This window comes from Anoplopoma fimbria, chromosome 9 (assembly GCF_027596085.1).
Source record: "Anoplopoma fimbria isolate UVic2021 breed Golden Eagle Sablefish chromosome 9, Afim_UVic_2022, whole genome shotgun sequence".
Classification (NCBI taxonomy): domain Eukaryota; kingdom Metazoa; phylum Chordata; class Actinopteri; order Perciformes; family Anoplopomatidae; genus Anoplopoma; species Anoplopoma fimbria.
The window spans coordinates 15,182,940-15,201,258 of record NC_072457.1 but is presented as its reverse complement, the minus strand read 5'-3'; the positions used below and the strand labels follow the sequence as shown (position 1 = coordinate 15,201,258).

General features: G+C 45.8%; 1 protein-coding gene across 3 annotated transcripts; it reads right to left on the bottom strand.

Moving 5' to 3' along the window:
• Nucleotides 1-231: 231 nt before the first annotated feature.
• On the bottom strand, nt 232-17,715 carry LOC129095802 (axin-2-like). 3 transcript variants are annotated; one of them, XM_054604362.1, is made up of 11 exons: nt 17,436-17,715; nt 14,786-15,732; nt 12,104-12,244; nt 9,326-9,428; nt 7,263-7,403; nt 6,222-6,643; nt 5,947-6,096; nt 5,634-5,867; nt 5,377-5,481; nt 4,574-4,699; nt 232-2,031 (listed from the first exon to the last, which is right to left on the bottom strand). In XM_054604362.1, exons 2-11 carry the CDS (start codon nt 15,619-15,621, stop codon nt 1,905-1,907), a joined length of 2,385 nt encoding a protein of 794 aa, XP_054460337.1. In that variant the 5' UTR covers nt 15,622-15,732; nt 17,436-17,715; the 3' UTR covers nt 232-1,904. The 3 variants fall into 3 exon arrangements, with proteins under 3 accessions (XP_054460337.1, XP_054460338.1, XP_054460339.1); XM_054604363.1 differs by lacking the exon at nt 17,436-17,715 and adding an exon at nt 16,989-17,000; XM_054604364.1 differs by lacking the exon at nt 17,436-17,715 and adding an exon at nt 16,732-16,764.
• Nucleotides 17,716-18,319: the final 604 nt, after the last annotated feature.

Below are 18,319 nucleotides of genomic sequence, written 5' to 3'. Positions count from 1 at the left end.
TGATGACATCAGAAGTGCAGTGAAAACGACTGACAGGTTATTACGGACAATCATGAAAGAAGCAAAATCCAGGCACAGCAGCATTCATTTGAAAAATATAAAACTTTAATAAAGGCTACATCTCTCAATAATTACAATAATTATAGGTCCATGTAAATCTTTAAATGAAACTCTTTATATAATGTATAATTTACAGTTTAGATATAATGAAACAAAAACAAAAAGGCTGTGGTGTAAAAACAAAACAAAATAACAATGATTACAGGATATTATTAAAAGCATAAAAATATCTTTTCAACATAAAACCCTTCTGAAAACCAAGGGATATATATTAAAACCCTGAAACAGGGTAGCACATGGTATGGCATCCATGTAGGCACAGGTGCTGTACTCATAAAACACCAGCGATACTGTGTGTGTACTGTTTGTATACTGTTTGTGTGTGTGTTTGTACTGTGTTTGTGCATCACATGTGTCAGTATCCATACTTCAGAATGCATAATTACAATGTATACAGGAGCTCTGCTATATACGATGTTACTGTAACAACATTCATAGGATATTGGAGCCATAATTCTTCAATGTTCAGTTTTTTTTCTTTCATTTTTTTGTGTGGTTTTTGACGCACTAGCTGACTTCATTCGAAGAAGTCATTCTCAGTGACCCAAACTTGTTCTTGTTAGCACAAGTTATTTCTGTGTGCGGGCTGTAAACACTGCCATTATTAGATGGTACAGCTTGTGTTCCAGGTCTCCTCTCTGTGTGTATCTGCAACTGTTTTTTTACCCCCCTCCCCTCGTGCAATGCCTGGTTTGCAAACAAAGGCACAACAAAAAAGATTGAGCTCTGTCGCCGGACTGAGAGAAAAAGAGAGGGGGGGAGAACGAGGGAGGGGGGGAATACTAGTGTGACAAACATTACAAATTATCAGCAGCATATAAGACTGGGATTGACCATTAGACTAGAGGAGGGAGGGAGTGCGCCTCAGACAAGACCACTGCTAAGGTTGTCAGTTTGGATCAGACAGGGCTACAAGGCGATGGGAGGTGCTAGGCTAGTGTCACATCCTTTGTGTAAAGTAAAAACAGACAAAAACAAACACTTGACAGTATCACCCCAGTATTCTCCACATTCAAAGCAGCTTGCCCATTGGCTGGAATAGGGAGGGGGTGGGGGTGGGGGGGGGACACAGGTTTTAAAAAACAGGGGAAAAGAGTGGGTTGGATTTTTTTTCAATAAATACTTAAAAACTTTCAACTCAGGACAAAAAGCATCTATATATATAATACATGTATATATACATATATGCATGTATGTATATGCACATGTACAGACGTTTTTGTAACGACGTTGGAGTGTAACGTTAAGAGCAGGTTGGTGGCGCCGTGTCTTCAGCGCCCGCTAGTCCGTTGCACTTGGCGTGAACGCACCGTCAGTCTCTCATCACATCACGACAAAACAGTCTTCTATATCTTCAGTGGTTATATTCAAGAAGAGGCGGGGTCTCCCCCCCACTGGCCTCCAATCATCTTCATCATCATCATCATCATCATCATCATCATCATCCTTGTGTTGGTCTTTTAAAGTCTCTCATGTCATTCCCTTGTGTTTCTAAGGCTGATTGGTTGATAAAGTCAGGGAGGGGCGGCACCTCCTCTGGGTTCGACATACTTCATTGGCTCGTCTTCCTTCAATCACTCCTCTTGTGCTGGATATATTAACTCTGTTTAGCTTAATATTAAGAAATAGAAGAAAAAACAAAAACAAAAAACAAAAACAGGAGTCCAGAGTGTTTTTTGTTAATTACAAAGAGTCTCTCGCTCAATTCTCTTAAGGGAAAGTTTAGCTTTTGGTTGGGTGGGGAAGGGCGTTGGTTGGTTGGTTGGTTGGCAACAAAGTGGCTTTTAGTCCATCCTCTCCACCTTGCCCAGGATCTTGCCCTCATACATGGGCAACACGCTGGCGTCCTCCCACACCTCCTCGAACACGGCACCGCACTCAAACTCATCACTGGCTTTCTTGAAGTAGTACCTGAGGAAATAAAAACAAAGAGAGAGGTCCGTGATTAGAAAGTGTTGAGCGTAGGTGTACGTGAAACAAACCAAAAAAATGAACTCAAATGGAAACTGACAAGAGTGGCAGCAGGAGTGCATCTGATGCATTTCATCGTGTTTCAAACCGCTTTGAGGCACCTACACAACTACTTCCATTTACATGCTTGCGCACAACTCCCTTTAGTCCAAATCAAACACAAACACACACACACACACACTCCGAGAGCCAGAAATGGATCCTGCGCAAAACAACTTAGTCATAGCCTTCAATGCCATCCCTGCGCACTTCAAAGGCAGAGCCTGACTCCACATCACACCGCTGCACAAACAGAGCTGAACCCTCCGTTTAAACACTCCCTGTGATAATTCCAGCTGCTAGAAAACAGCCCGTTTGTGTGTGTGTATGTGTGTATGTGTGTGTTCATCCATGTGTGCTTGTCTCCTCATCCACTGCCGGCCATTCTACAGATGCCTATCTGTCCTGCAATGTCTTATTAAAGTTGAAGGGTTAATTAGAGGCTGTCTTAAGGCCTCCCCTCCTCTCTCTCTCTCCAGCAGTGACCCCCCCTTTCTGTGTCTCCATTGCTTCTAATTGGGCTGGCTGTCAAATGAAGGGCCTTTCTGTCACACAGGTCGGCATTTCAGGTGCCTGAGAGTCTGCCTGTGACTGCGAGAACACACTCCGCTGCTCGCACATAAACACGCCCTATGTTTCTCTCTTATCCACACTCGCCATCACAGACACACACACTTCGGGCAGCTTTCCGATCACCAGCGGAGAACAGAGGGAAGAAAGAGGGAGCTGGAAGGGAAGAAAGCAGGGGGGGGAGCGTAGCGCAGGGCCTTCTCTGGCTCGGTGAGTGGGTGTGATAGGTTGGATGTGGGCCGAGCCTGAGGGGCTTTAGGGGGGAGGGGGGGCGACCGCTCCGACAGTCTCCTGGAGGTCACAGGTCACCTAGCTAGCCCACTCTTCTTCTTCTCTCAAGCAGAGATAACTCCCAGGGTTAGCTTGGTCCCAGTGACTGTGAAGTCTCCTGGAGCTCCTAATGATTTCTCCTCTCTACTTTCAACCCAGCAAAAGATCAGCGGGAGGGGATTTAATGATAAGCTTTGTAATGGAAAAATGCCTCATTTTGCCCATGTGTGCCTGCGTTCAGAATACCAAAAAAAAACCCGAAGAAAAAAGGGAGAATAAAAAAGCTGTTTTATGAGCAATCGCTCAGCTTAGAGTCAGTCAAACAACACATGTAAGGAGGGGCGTTCAAAAACGTACACATACAGTTTTATGTGTTGATTGTAATTACACACAAATGAAGGAGGAGGTTGCGATGCCGCAGCTGCAAGACTTTCTACTCAAGTATGCAGCGATGTGACGGAGGGGTGACGGCTTGGTTCAATGATATGGCATTTCAGCAAAGCTTCCACAACAACAACAACAACAACAAAAAAAGCTTTGGATTTAGCCTTTTAATCTCCATTAGTAGAAACGTACAAATAAATGCATTAACTTCTCAATATAATTAGCTGGATTTTTTTTCAGAAGAGACTGCACCCACAAATACTTCAAAGTCATCACTTTGTTGCAGAGAGTGAGACAGAGAGTGACAGAAGAAGTCTTGCTATTGGAACATGTTTTATGTGGCAGGATTTTTCTCTCTTTGCAACATCTGGCACCAATATTGTCTGGCAGAGCTGCAGCGTACTGTTCTCCACTGTACCGCTGCCATGTCCAAATTAACCAACTCCACACATTCTGTTGCCATTGAAGCCAGACGCTTCATCCCCACCTCCCCCTTCTCATTCGCTCGCTGAAGAGTTATGGGATAGCAGTGGTGCAAGGACTTGTTTGCAGGCCTCCTCTCTTGCCTAACAAGCAGATGTGGCTGTAACCTAACGCTGATGTCATGGGCACGCAGGCTCTGTGTCTTTTCAGTGGCATACATCCTATGCAGCACTGGAACAGTTACTTAATTACACCTAGACGTCCTGGTTATAATGTCATGTTATGTGTTAAATTACTTAATAAGTCCTTCTTTTGTTTAGGAATTCTCCCTTCATCTTCTGATATTGACGGGAGGTATATTTTTGCTGTGTTAACCGCAATCAGTCATTAACAGAAGACGGTGCTCGCGGCATTTGATTTTAATGCCTGATGCAATAGTGTGGAGGAGGAATTTGAAGGCCTCGCAATGGTCTTTGTGCACAAAATAAAATGGCCCAGTCTTCAAAGCCATATTTATTAAGGCTGCCTTACCATGGAAATCAGTACCAGATGTGGGAAAAAATTTGCTCCAGAACCCCCCCCCCTCTCTGTGAGCTCTGGATATAGTGTTTCAGTATTTCACGCTGCCACTCAGCAGACGAGCATATACAAGAACAATAACAAATGCACATACATACACAGATAACTAACCCGGCTCCAGCACCTCCCCCATTCTAACAGAGTGTGAAAAAACATCTATCCGAGTATGAGCTAGTCTGCTGTGATTTGTGTGCTGTTGTCAGGGGTTCATAATTACCGGTAGTTGCCTTTCTTGCTAAGCTGTTCCTTGAAGTGTCCCAGGGTGAGGCAGTGGGTCTTCATCATGCTGCGATAAGGAATCTCCTCACCACAGAAGAAGTAGGTGACCATTAGCTCCTTAGACCTGAAAATGCAAAATGATAAACTGGTTTTAAAACAACTGCACTTGTAGGAGAAGGAGTCAAATGGTTGACTGTAGACAAAGAATCTTTGTATAGTTAATTAAGGATGCCAACAGACAGCTGGCTCACCCAAGGGGTCAACCAATTAAAACTAAAAGAGGCCTCACAGTCAGGTGGCTGTAGCTTTACATCAAACACTCAACCCATTCAACAACAAATGTACAAAGAGGGGCTGATAAATGTGAGCTACCAGGGGCTACTTAACACATCTTTGTTGGGTTCCAGTGGTGAGTGTATGTGTGTGTGTGTGTGTGTGTGTGTGTGTGTGTGTGTGTGTGTGTGTGTGTGTGTGTGTGTGTGTGTGTGTGTGTGTGTGTGTGTTGGGAGACGGGTGGGTAGTTAGGATTCCGTATTAAAGCATGTTTAATCTTAAATGATTAAAAAGCAAGAGAAGAGGAGTTCAAAGACATAGCTATGCTGACTCACAACATCTCTCTTTGAAGGGGAGAGCGAGAAAAATCTGTGAGGAAGAGGGTGAAAACACAAGCTTTGAGAGAGAGGGAAACCTTAAAAAAGTGTCTTAAGTGTATGAGAAATGAGATGTGGAGAGCGAAAAAGCTGGAAAGCAATTGAGAGAGAAATTAAGAAAGGTTGAGCTGTAGAAAAGAAAAAAACGTACTCGTCTACTTGGAGTCCGGGGCTGGCTAGCGGACTGCCTCCAGCGGGGAAGGCAGCTGCTGGATGGCTCCTGTCTCTCTGAAGGCTGCTGGCTCCTGTTGAATGCCTGTTGAAATAACAGACACCAATGACTAATCAATAATCACATGAAAATGAGGGGAAACCACTAAATTGGACTGGACTATGCAAAACAAATTATTCTTAATGTGGTCAAAGAAATGTGGAGGATGGGGACTATGTCGGCGGTTTTGTGTGTACCTTTGTTTCGGTGGCTTGGAGACCTCTTCTAGTCTGCGGCAGGCCTCCTCAAGCTGTGCCAGGGTGTTGGGTGGGGGCAGGGGCGGCATGGCCGGGTCCTGGATGAACGGGTGGCCTGGGTGGTGGCCACGGAGGTGAGCCCCATTGCCGATGCCGCCTCCACCCCAAGAGGAATGAGTACGACCGGGCGGAGTCTTGGAGTCAAGCGGGTTGGACTTCTTTAGGCCTTGAGTGCTGTTAGGATAAAAAAAAAAACATGAGCTGGGAACTCCAGACACAAATGATGATGTGGGGACTCCTGAGCGAAACGTACCTGTGTGGTTTGTGCTTGCCCTGCCTTTCACTCTCTAGGATCCACTGCCAAACATTCTGAGAACGGTCGGTGGCATCTAGGGGTAGACGTGGCGAAGACACGCCCTCATCTGTGGCTTTGATAGGTCGTCTGGACAAAGTGCTGCAGCGACTGGAGTAAGAAGGAGAAACAAGTTAGGACCATAGAACAGTGTACCTTCAATCTAAGATACTAAGACCTAACGTACAAAGGTTAATTGACAACTAGTCTCAGCATAGCTCAAAAGTTACACTCACGCAGGGGTGAAGTCGGAATAATTGGCGCCCCCTGGAGGGCAGAGGCACTGCACGCGCTGAGCCGCCTCAGCCTCAATCTGCTCCTTGGTCTTGAGGCCAGCGTGGTGGTGGTGAATGTAGTGGTGGTGGATGTGCTTAGTGGACTGCCTGCCTGTCATCAGAACCTTGGCGGGCCCAGGATAAGCGCCAAAGAAGGGCCCTTGGCCAGAGGACACCAGAGCATCTGTCCGATCTGGGGAGCGTGAGCGCGGTGAGTGCCGAACCACACCCGGTGACTGGCAGCCAGGTGTCTTCAGGACACGGGATAGGTGCTCGTCCAGGATCGCCTGTGGGTCTTCCTCGCATTGGCTGCCAGACGGGAGCAGAGGGTGATGGAGGGAGGTGCTGCTGGTGAGGTCACCGCTCTCCTCCCTTTCCTCTTCCTAGACAGGCAAAGAAAAGGGTTAAAAAAAAGTTGAGGCAATTGAGAAAACATTCATACACAGTCACATGTGGGAAAGGCAGCGAGCAGAGGAAATTTATGTCTCAACTTACACCAACTTATATCTATCGTCCTCTGAAGTCATTGAGAGCAAACGCCTGGATAACTTGATTTGAATTTTCCTTTTTGCCGCACTGTTATCTTCGCTAACAGGCTTTGGGTATGCTTCATCTATAATGCAGAGTGTGCCTGTGCTGCACAAAGAGACTGGCACTACACATACTCAGCAAACGTGCCACTGGAGAGTATCTAAGTGCTAACTATTTGAAGGAGCTTCAAGTGTGTCTAGAAACATAAGTTTGAAAGTTCCTCCCGATGAAGGAGTGGAGGACAGAGAGGAAAAGCGAAGAAGTAGCTAAACCAAGACACAGACTTTCAAATCCCTTGGTCTTTCCCTGTTCTTCGACATACTAAAGCTGGCATAAAGGCTTTTGTAGTGCAATATGGAACCGTCGTCCCGAGTTAACTTGGATACAAGTTAGAATTTCCAAGTGGTAGCCATGCTTAATATGGGTGGAAGTTTCAGGCTGTTGAGGACAGGTTTGTGTGCACATCCGTACCTCCTGGATCTGCTGCAGCCTCTCCTCCAAAGAGCTCATGGTGTCCTGCTCTCGCTTCAGCTTCTCCAGCCGCGATATCAGCTGGGCTGCAAAGGCTGAGGGCTCAACGGGGGTCATCTCCTTAGGCAGCCGATGTGTCCTCTGCAGGATAAACAACACAGGGGGAAGGACACTTTAGTATGTGTGTGTGTGTGTGTGTGTGTGTGTGTGTGTGTGTGTGTGTGTGTGTGTGTGTGTGTGTGTGTGTAACCGCGTAGTGGTTTTGATGGATGCAATATGTTGCATTAATCCACCGTCCTATCTTGTTCCAAAAAAGCCTGCTTCTATTCCAAAAGGCCTAATCCAGATGCCCTTGCCCTCGAGCTAACCTGAACCTTCTCCGCCACCCGTCCCTCCCCAGATCTTCTCATGCCCAGTGCCCTTGGCAGTGCCAGGCTGGTGGGTGAGGGGGAGAGAAGGGGGTAGCGATGGCGGGGTAGCAGTTGGTCTTGCTCGGAGGGGAGGCCCCCTGCCTGCACCCTCTGTAGCCCAACCAAGCCATCAGCTAGGCAGCCTCTGAAGTCAGCAAACTTCAAAGGGCCCTTGTCAAACATCAAACGCACACTAGGGGTGGGAGGGACACGCGGCTTTAAATCTCCGAATAAAAGCCAGATATCGACAGAGAAGAGAGTGAGGAGAGGGGAATAAAAAAAAGGGAGAGGGGGACAAAATTAACAGCATGAAAAAAGAGAAAGAGGATTGAGATGTGCTTTAGCGAAGTGGCAGTGGTGGCAGAGAGAGAGAGAGAGAGAGAGAGACAGAAGGAGGGAAAAGAGGGAGGGAGAGGATAGAGGAGTCAAATACTGGGAAGATCTGAGGGGAAGTAGTAATTTATTTCCCGGCTGCATGCAGGGCAGCTCAGAGGTACTCTAGTCACATTATCCTCCTTTTTCTTTAACTATATGCACCGGCTCCTCTCTCTCCCTTTCTTACTTTTTTGTTATTTGGCACACTGGCTTTCTTGATTTTGACTCTTTTTTTTGTTGTTCCTCTCATCTCTTTGTAGACTCGATGAAGGGAAGAAGAAGAAAGGCAAGCAGAGCTGCTGGCAAAGGAGCGCCAGCCCTGCACGGGGCCCCCGCTGCCTGGGGCTGGTGCATCATGGGAGACAGAGCCATCTCCAAATCAGGAGGGAGACATTAAAGGAGCGCAAGTGGGAAAGGAAAAGAGAGAGAGAGAAAGAGATAGATTGAGAGAGGGAGAAAAAAAACAGAGAGGAAGAGAGAAAAAAGGCGGAACAGACTCAATTGCCTGCACACAACACACAACTCTTCCATATACACATACCTGTGTTTGGATATGAAGACAAAAGAATTCTACGTTTCTTTTCTATCCTCTCACAGACCCACCTCCTAACCTGTGTCAATCTGATATAACCCAGTTCCTTAAACCTTCCAACAACAGCTTCAGCAGGTCAACAAAATCATGAATTCAAAGCACATACGCCGTATGACCTAAATACTAACTAACCAGATACCAGTGTGGGAGTAGAGGAAAGTGGAATTGAATGGTGATTTGGCTCCTATTCATTTGCTGTGGGTTAAACTGTAGTTTAAGTCCGTTCAAAGAGAGATCTCAATGTTGAATCTAATAATTACCAATAACACCGTATCAGTAATTGCCGATGCTATAACCACAGCTATCATTGACGATTAAAACATAGGAAGCTCTGTGACATACTAAAGTAACTGAGGCGAAATACAAAGATGACAACACAAGTTTATATTTACAGCCCTAAAGAAGCAAGTGAGAAGAGGGGGGGGGGTTGAAACAACAGCAGAAGAAATGAAGTGGTATGCAAATCCTGCCTTTCATTTACCCTGGCTTTTATATGAAAATGAGCTGGGGAATGAAATATAGTATTCTGTCACAACATGAGCTCTGAAAAAAAATGAAAAAATAAAGCACTCCTCGAGGGAATCAGGACCCAGTTGTCTGTCAGCGTGCAAAAGTTTGAGTTTAGCAGATTACAAAAAAAGGGAAACACTGAGACAGGAAGTAGAACTTAAGGAAGTAGGACTTACAGGAAAGTGGGGTAGCGTTATTTGGCCATTGATCTTGACACTGCGATGTATCTCTCGCTGGAGTTGCTTCTTAGTGCCCAGCTTATACGGAGGGATTCCATCTCTGTTAAAAAACAAAAGATATAACATGTTAACATTTGGTTGGTTACCTAGTGGTTGTTATTTATCATCATGCAGGTCACAATACCACCACACCAGCTGTTGGTGCATTAGCACCATTAGCCAATCTTTGTGGAGAAAGAGCCCTTAGGAGAGAGTTCATCATTGAAGTGACCGACACGACACCACTCAGTAGCCACCCACTAGGCACATTACATCTAAATTAAATCAAAAGGCCACAGAGCCCTTGAAGCCAAGGCAACAAAAACACACATAACAAAACACAGCAGAACAATGGTAGAGATATGCTAAACATCCCACTGCGGGCTTCAAAAGAAGAGCCTCGCCGATAAGATTACATCAGTCCTCGTCAACTCTGACAGTTGGTTGTATAAAAAGCAGACAAATTAGCGCTGAACTCAGTAGCCGATTAGAAAGGGAAACTTCAACAGGCTAGCAAATGCTGCTTAAGTTCTGCTGGCTTTGTAGCTCTGATACATTAATATAAAAATAGAGATTTAGCGAGGAATTCAAATAGTCTCCGGACAATTTAGCATTTATTCCTCCATCTTTCATTCTGCGTCTGCTAGCTTTTCCAGTCAGCTGCCACTTAAGCAGGGCCAATTATCTTGGCCGTTTTGGCTGCTCAGAAGTGTCTGACCTAGCCCAAACGCTACTTTTTCTGCTGCCTCTTTGAAATCTCACACTCATGCACATATGCACCCGCTGCCATCTTCGTTTGGCAAGCACTGTGCTGTGAGCCTCTGATCTCAGCAACATCAAAAGGCTGGTTTGTAAGATAAGGTAATGTTTGAAGTTGGTGCAGCAGCATTCCCCAGCGTCCAAGTAAATCCATAAATAAGATATAAGCAAAAAGAGAAAAAAAATCCCCCCCACCCCTTCTTCCACCCCCCCTTCCCAAATCCTCCTCTTCTTGTTCTTTATCTGGGAAATGAGATTCAAATTCTCAGTGTGCCTTTTAACCACTGTAAAAGGACACACTAATCAAATTGTTCCCTCAAATGAGAGAAGAAGAAGCTGCATTTTTTATGAAAATCAATTTAGAGGTGCAGAGAAATGAGAGCTGGGTCTCAAGGACAGGAGAGATCGCTGTGTCAAAGGCCATGGTGGGAACTATTAAGAGAATATGACTTTCACACATGACGCTCTTCAACAGTGACTCTATTTTTCTTCTGTATTCTCCTTAACAAGTTCTGCACGTCACATTTCAGAGTGACATTGTCGGGAAGAGTCAGATTCCGGATTGCCAAGCTGCCGATATCACCCGTGTTGCAGCAAGCTTCTCGTCGGTGGGGCCAACTACCAAAATCAATGCTTCACAAACTGCCCCCCTGAGATTACAAGCCATCATCCCTCAAGGTGCAGGAAGAAACACAGGAAACTCTTCAAAAGTGAAACTCAACAGCCCAGAGGAACTTGAGCGCTAACAAGAACCCCCAAACCTAGCGGCAACACATCACAAAAGCTTGCAACTTCACTAACTATGTTTTTTATCAATCCAAACTGTCTCCACCCTGGCGAACCATGTGACGGCTGGGTGCTTTGTCCAGGTTGGGAAAGGGAAAACAGCCGTGGGCTCTTTCATGGTTTCATGGGCCCTTACTTTATGGGGATCTCCTATTCAGTTGTGCAAGTCATTTTCAAAGCAGCCAGCCACCCTCTTATCCCCCTAAGCTCCCCTCACCTAACAATAGGCTGAAAGCGATTCAGTTAAGCCCTTTATACTCCATGCACTTTATTTTCTCACTCCCTTGCACTTCGAGCCCAACCACTCCTGCCATTGGCTGTGGCGGGTGGAGGAGAGAGGCTGTGGCGGGTTTGGGAGGGTGAGGTGATTTTGTTTTTGGGGGTGCCCTAGTCTGGCCAGGGGGAGTTCCTCATGCTTCGTCCCAAGGTCTAGAAATGAGTAACCCCTGTGAAAGCCTCACAGACACATGATCTCAGCACGCCGCAGAGGCCAGTGGCAGGAAACCGACCCACCATGTGAGTAAGCCTCCTTTCATTTGGTGCCAACATTTTTCAATGAGTTTGTCTTGAGGCCCGAATGGCCATTTCCCTCCCCCTCTCCTCCAGCTCTTCAAAGGGAAAAAGCGATTAGATAATATGAAAAAAACAAGTCTGTTGTGGCAGAAGGGTGGGTGGGATAGATACATTTCAACTTTGAGGAAAATGAGGCAACGCCCCCACCCACATCAAGACGTTCTCTTTTTTTTCACCCTTCTCTCCAGCCTGCAACGCATCAGAATAAACTTCAAAAGGTCCTCAGACATAATGACTTTCCCAGAGTTGTCTCCCTGGAGGCCACCGTAACAACTACACATTAATAGAATTACCTGGAGTCAATCATAGAGGATAATTAAAATACATTACGGACCATTATTTCACAACAGTGCAGTCCCCTGGCCCCAAGAAAAAGCTGACTCTGTTGGACTACAATGCCAAATATTTTTATTCACACCCCTGGACTTTTTCCTGGAAAGGTGTTGACTGAACCTTTGGTCCAGGCACGTTCAGATACTATTGAAACAATAAAATTCTGAGCTTTGGCCAGGATCAACTGAGCGGAAATAAGCCCTTTAAAGTTGCTACATAATCTGGGTTGAAATGAAACTGAGCAATGAACTTTGTGAGTTCAATAACAACGTAAAAAACACTTACACACTACTGTCCGTCATGGACATGGAGTCGTCCGTCGTAGCATCACTGGAGATCTCGCTGTCGTTGGCACTGGTGGCGGGGGCAAAAATGTAGCCGGAGTTGACAAAGTAGGGGCTGGCGGGGTCTCCTCGACGGTGGGACCTGCAAAAGACCCAGGAATTCATTTAATGTGATGTCCCTGTCGGCTGTCGTGTGAAAGTAAGACAGTTTAAATATCTGACAGCTGGATAAAGTTTACTTCCTGTGTTTCCTTCTCTCCTGTTATTCATTTTATACATTTAAAAAAAGCCAATGTGACAGCTTGGACGTGTTTTGTTGACATTTTCTTTAGATTTCTGTAATTAGGGTCACTTTCGTGAGACTTTTTGGGGGCCAGAGGAATGTGACAACAATATAAGAGATGGAGGTATGGGTCCTCTTTTCCTTTCGACTCTCTTTCATGTCCCCCCCACCCTCACATGCAGGGGTTGTGTGTTTGGGGGGAGGTTGAGGCGTGGAGGTTGGAGTGGCTGAAGTGAGCAGCCTTTCAGTGTATGAATGAACAACAGCATTTCCCTTCTTCCCTCTTGTGCTATCTCCACACCCTTTTGTTTGGGCCAGGCCCGTACTCCTGCACTTTTTCCCCATTCTGAAACTCCACTCTCTCTTTCCTTGGAGTGTTTTCTCCTCCACGCTCTCCCACTTCTATCTCTCCCTCCCTCTATCATCCAGTCTGGGGCCCCTCCTTTACCCTGCTCTCCTTTCTAAAGTCTCTCCCTCTCTCTGTCTTTCTACTCTCTCCTGCTGTGTTGCATTCCTGTTTCAGTAGTGAAGGGGGTGGACAAGGAAGAGGGAGGGAAGAAGAGGAAGGGGGAACTTGAGCTTTAGAGAGGGAGGGAGAGAGGGAAAGGGGGAAGGAGGGCCCCTTTCTTTATGAGAATGCCTTCTGCCGGGAGTGCTGAGAGGAGAACCCCAGCATGACTAAAGCCGTAGGCCCCAAGCACAAACCTGACCTTTGGAAGGTCCGCGCAAAGAGTCAGGTATTTAGCACAGCTGGGCTCTCTGTACCCCCCGCTCTCTTTCTCCATCTCTTTTCTTTCTTTCATGATCCCCCCCTTCCTGTCTTCCCCCCTTCCCCTCCTCTTGTCTCTCCCTGTCTCTCTCCAAAGCATGCTTAGTCTCTGTCAGACAGATTTTTTTTTTCTTTTTTCAAAAAGCAGAGATAAAAGTGCTGGATAGAAAAGAAAGAGGAAGAAAAACACTGAGACACACGCACACACACAATCTATGGCAAAGTGGGATTGGTGGTTGAAGCTGCGGAACTGAGCTGAGGATGTTTTGTTGTTGTGTTTTTCTATCACTTTGGAGTTGGGCTTTGGAGGTTTCTCAAAAAAAAAGAGAGGAAAAAAGGAATCTGTGCAGTGGCAAAATTAGTTCCACATGTTTGAGATGGAAATTGGTTGACCTAAAGAGATGGTGAGGGGCAGGGGGGAAGCGCGGGTGACGGAAAGGGAGAAAGAGGGGGCTCTCTCCCTCCCAATTTTCTTTTAGTGAAAAACAAGAATGCAGGGGATCACACCAGGAAACCAGGAGATGCCCACATGTCAACAAACCTTGTGCTTATTGGTTCCTAGCTCAACATGGGCCCTTTCAAGAAAATGACTAACTGTGCTGTGATGTTATCTGACATCTGTAGGATAAAATCCTCAAGGGGGTGTAGAGGTTGAGTTATTAGAATTAGTCAGTCTTGTTTTTTTTACTCTATTATTAAAAATTATGTGTCATCATTTTTTAATTTCCAGTCTCACCAAATGTTTAGTTAACTTGAAAAGGAAAGTATGGATTATCTATGACCTGATCTTTTCAGTCAAACAAAAGTATCAAGACACTGTTCAACTCCAAAGTAACAATTGCGTCCAGATGTGCCGACAAAGTAGTTGAGTGAAAAACTTTTTAAGTGCCCTTTGATGCAAGCTCATGCATAAAATCTAGTTTTTGAAAATGTTCCTGGCTTGAGACGATTTCAGCTGTTGGACAATGTGTGAGACGAACTTTGAAGCAACAGCTCTGCTTTCATCTCTGACCAAGAGAACAATATCTCCGCTTGGCAAAAGCGATTGCTTAAAAGTCTTTTAACTCTTTATTGACATTTATTTAGGTCAAAGAGATTTTGTGATAGTTTACAATAACTGTATGGCTTTGGAGTAGGAATAAAAAAAAGAGCATAACTTTACAATAGCATCACACTGTTTCATGTAGCTTTAACAGACGTGAGAGTTTGGTGTCTGAATCTGTGCCTGAACCGGAGGAAGGGTTTCAAAGCACAGGAAACTTGGGCAAGCCAGCAGAGGGCTGCCTGCAAGACACCATTTACTTAAAAGGAAGGCTCAGATCCATTGATGTTTTGTACCCACCCCGCCCCTCCACCCCTCCAGCCCCCTTGACTAACTGCAAGGCAGGAGGGCACAAATATACAGGCATGTTCCTCTGAGACTCTTTGATCAAGTGCCTTTATCTCTCTCTTACGCATTTGTGGGGAAAAAAACTGCCAACTGCCACATATTCACTGTAGTTAAAACTAATGAAGGAATCACAATGAGAGTAAGCAAGAGACTACTACTACTACTACAAAAAAAAACAACAACACACGCACTAAAATGTAATGACACAGGCGTGCATCCTCTCGGTGAGCGCTGCTCTTACCTGCAACTATTCTCCAGCACTTCTGCAGCTGTCCGGATGGTAGCGGTAGCCCTCAGGGTTTTCGCGGACAGTCCAACCACAGACCCTAACGTTTTCGCCTTCAGGTCATTACAACTCCACTCCTCTTCCTCCATGAGAGGAGGAAGGTATCCGCACATCAGCTTGAGGCTGCCGAGAGCGCCGTGGTTCATGTACGCCGCGTTCTCGCAGCCCGTGCGCACGTATTCGAGGTATATGTCAGAGGTCAAAAACATCTGGTAAGCGTTCTCCTCCATGTTGGACTGAATTTCCGTCTGTGCCTGGTCGAACATGGCAGAGTCGATTTGTTGTTTCTTAATACTATCCCTTATGAAGGTCTTGGTGGCGGGCTTCAGCTGCTTCGCGACGATGCTGTTGTTCTCGATGTACCGCTTGAAAATAACTTTGGCAACTCGCAACGTTTTGGTATCCTTTAAGTCCATTTGCCTGAAGCCGTTGCAGGCGAACCAAAAGTCCAAAGTGTCCACGCAATTCTCCCGCTCCAAAAAGGTCCTGAAGAGGTGAGCGCCGTCCTGGTCGCCCAGGAGAAAATGCAGGGACTTTGTCCACCGGACTAGGGGCGAGTCCGGGGACGCGCTGCCCTCTGGCTCCCCGAGTCCATCCTCGTTCCTCCGCGGTGTGGAGCCGGGAGGCGCGGCGGCGGTGGCGGGGCTGTCTTTAAGCTTGCTCTGGGCTTTCATTTTGGCAGATCTGCTGGGGTTGTAGCATGACGCCTCTCCCTCCTCCCCCGGTACCGGAGGACGAGGAGCATCTTCTCGGAAGCTACTGCTGATGTGCTCCGTCAGCGCCCTGCTCATGGCTCCAGCTCCGGTTGCCGTGTGAGAGTGCCGTCGTGCCTCCACTGAGCTCCAGCCTAATCCTCCTCACTCTCTAAAAGCAGCGGGGGAGCTTCTCAGCTCCTCTTCACTCTGAAACACAAAGTATTGATCTAATCAAAGCCAGATCCTGCTGAACTTCAAAGAAAGACATCAAGTAAACAGTCCCTTTCAAAAAAAAAAAAAAAAAAACCCTCGCCGGGTTCACAGAGAAAAGGATATATGAAAGGCTGCTTTTCGTTTCATTTATCTATTTATAATCTAAATGAGAGATCAACCTACATTCTCAGCGTGCATTGATCTGTCACATCAAAAAATACATTTTTTTGTTGTACAAGAGTAATCATCTCACACAGTCTCATTCTTCACCAGAAAACGCATTCTCACAACTGTGGCTTACACGTGTTTTCCTAACGAGTCCATGTCACAGGCTTCAACTCCAATTAATTCCCAATCTGTTTCGGACGACCGTACCCTACCCCTGTCTGCATCTCACACACACACACACACACACACACACACACACACACACACACACACACACACACACACACAGAATCGTTTCCTCACTTGTCCTCGCCATCCCAGAAATGTACCGCCGAGTGTTAATGCATCTGATCTGCACCACAATGACCTTAAACGTAGTTAATGTACGAGGGGCTAAAAAAGCTCCGCGGGGAAAAGTCGCTCATCTCGTGCGTAAATGTAAGCGATCAATCGCCTTAATTCTGCCCAAGATAGGCTATTACAAGACACTATGAGAGCCGTAGCCCGGTAACGTGTCTCAACTACTAACGCGGCAGAAATACTCGATAAATATATATATAAATATAAATATATATATATATATAAACTCAGTCAGAAGCTGAATAGGTTTAATCGGAACCTTTAGCGCCGAATCCAAAGAGACTTGTTCCCTTAAACGATCCGCAGCTAATACGACATAAACTGTGAGGTTGTCTGTCACAAATCATTCATCGTGATCCATGCAATCTCACCAGGCAATGTAACTCCACAGCATAATAGAACCGCTTCTAAAAAATAAAAAATCCAGTGGATGGAAGGCTGAATAAGCGTGCGTAAAAAACATACCATTGCAGTGCATATCCAACCAGAGCAAAACCCCGTGGAAAAGTTGAACTATTCCTCCGTCCACAGTAGAGTCTAAACACGGTCCCAAACTCTCCCGAGCAGTAATCCAGCACAACAACAACAACAACAACAAAAAAAGAAGAAGAAGAAGAGCGACGACGGACTATTTAAAGCCTCCGTCGTTGCCACATGTGTCCTATCTCGCAGCAAAAACACGCGCTGTAGTTTGATGTAGCCTGTCCCATTCAACAACTGACCTCGGAGTAGGCAGGCTCAGTCCTCTATGTAGATCATCGGGGGTGTCAAAATCTGGAGGAGGTAAAAAAAAAAAAAGAGGAGGTGGAGGTGGAGAGAGAGGAGGGGGGGCTCCGATTGAAGAATACATCCCACTTTTTTTTTTTTTTTTTTTCCCAGCTAGAAGACGCACCACCCGACAAATATTCTGTGTTTTTTTTTTTTTATCTGAGCTACACATTCATACGCAGCACACACACACACACACACACACACACACACACACACACACACACACACACACACACACACACACACACACACACACATAAGCTTCTTATCTATCTCACCGTATTTCTCGCCCACAAACAAGAAACATAGCCCGCATTTCTCAACTTCAAAGCTCAGCAGCAGCACATCAAAGCGGCCAAGAGAGGGGGCCTGTGGAACAGCTTTTCCCTACAACTTACCATCCATGTAGCCGAGGAGCCTCCTTCTTCTTCTTTTCTTTTTTTTTGGCTGAAAACGTTAAAGTAAAGTAGTCCAACAACAGGCTGACCGCCTCGGTGTTGTCCTCTGCCCTGTTATGTCCACTGGACACTTTTTTTTTTTTTTTTTTAATACAGATGCGAATGAAGGACAGGAACGTTTTGCGCTCGACTTTTCCCTCCCCAGGTAGTGTTTCAAGAAGTCATGCAGCAGGCGGTGTAAATCCTCGGGGCTGTTTCTAAACCAACTGGGCTGAAGGTTTAACTGTGGACTTCAAAGTAAAGAACCGCTGGCCTGGTCCCGGAAGATACATAAAAAACACAGCGTCTCGTCTTCGCAGCAACCAATGAAATAAAACTAAATACGACGCGCTGGAATAAAGATAAACGAAGAGAAACACTTACACATCATAGCATTTGTCAGCTCAACAGTTCCTAGTGCGTTTAGACGCTCGTTAGCGTTTTAATAAACTTTTCAAGACAGGGAGAGGATTTACGTGTATGCCAGGACCTTATCAAAGACAAGCAATCTCCAGCCAACTCCCCGAGGCTTTGGAGCGTCAGAAGTAAGTGATCTGCCGCGCCAATAGCATTATTCCTACAGTCCGTCTGTTACTACACAAAGTTTCAATAGAAACGCAAAGCAAACAACAGCGATACTTTGTTGCCTCTGGCCTCAAGTGACAGGAGGGAGTTGAGTGTGTTCACATAGCTGAGGAGGAGCCATTATGATGGGGTTTACAATACTTTTACAGTTCATGCTGGAATGTATCTCCTATTGTACAGCTAAGATACTGCTCTCTAATGTCTTTATTGGTGTACAAATCATAGGGAGTTTCTGAGCATTATCCTCATGTAATTCAAGT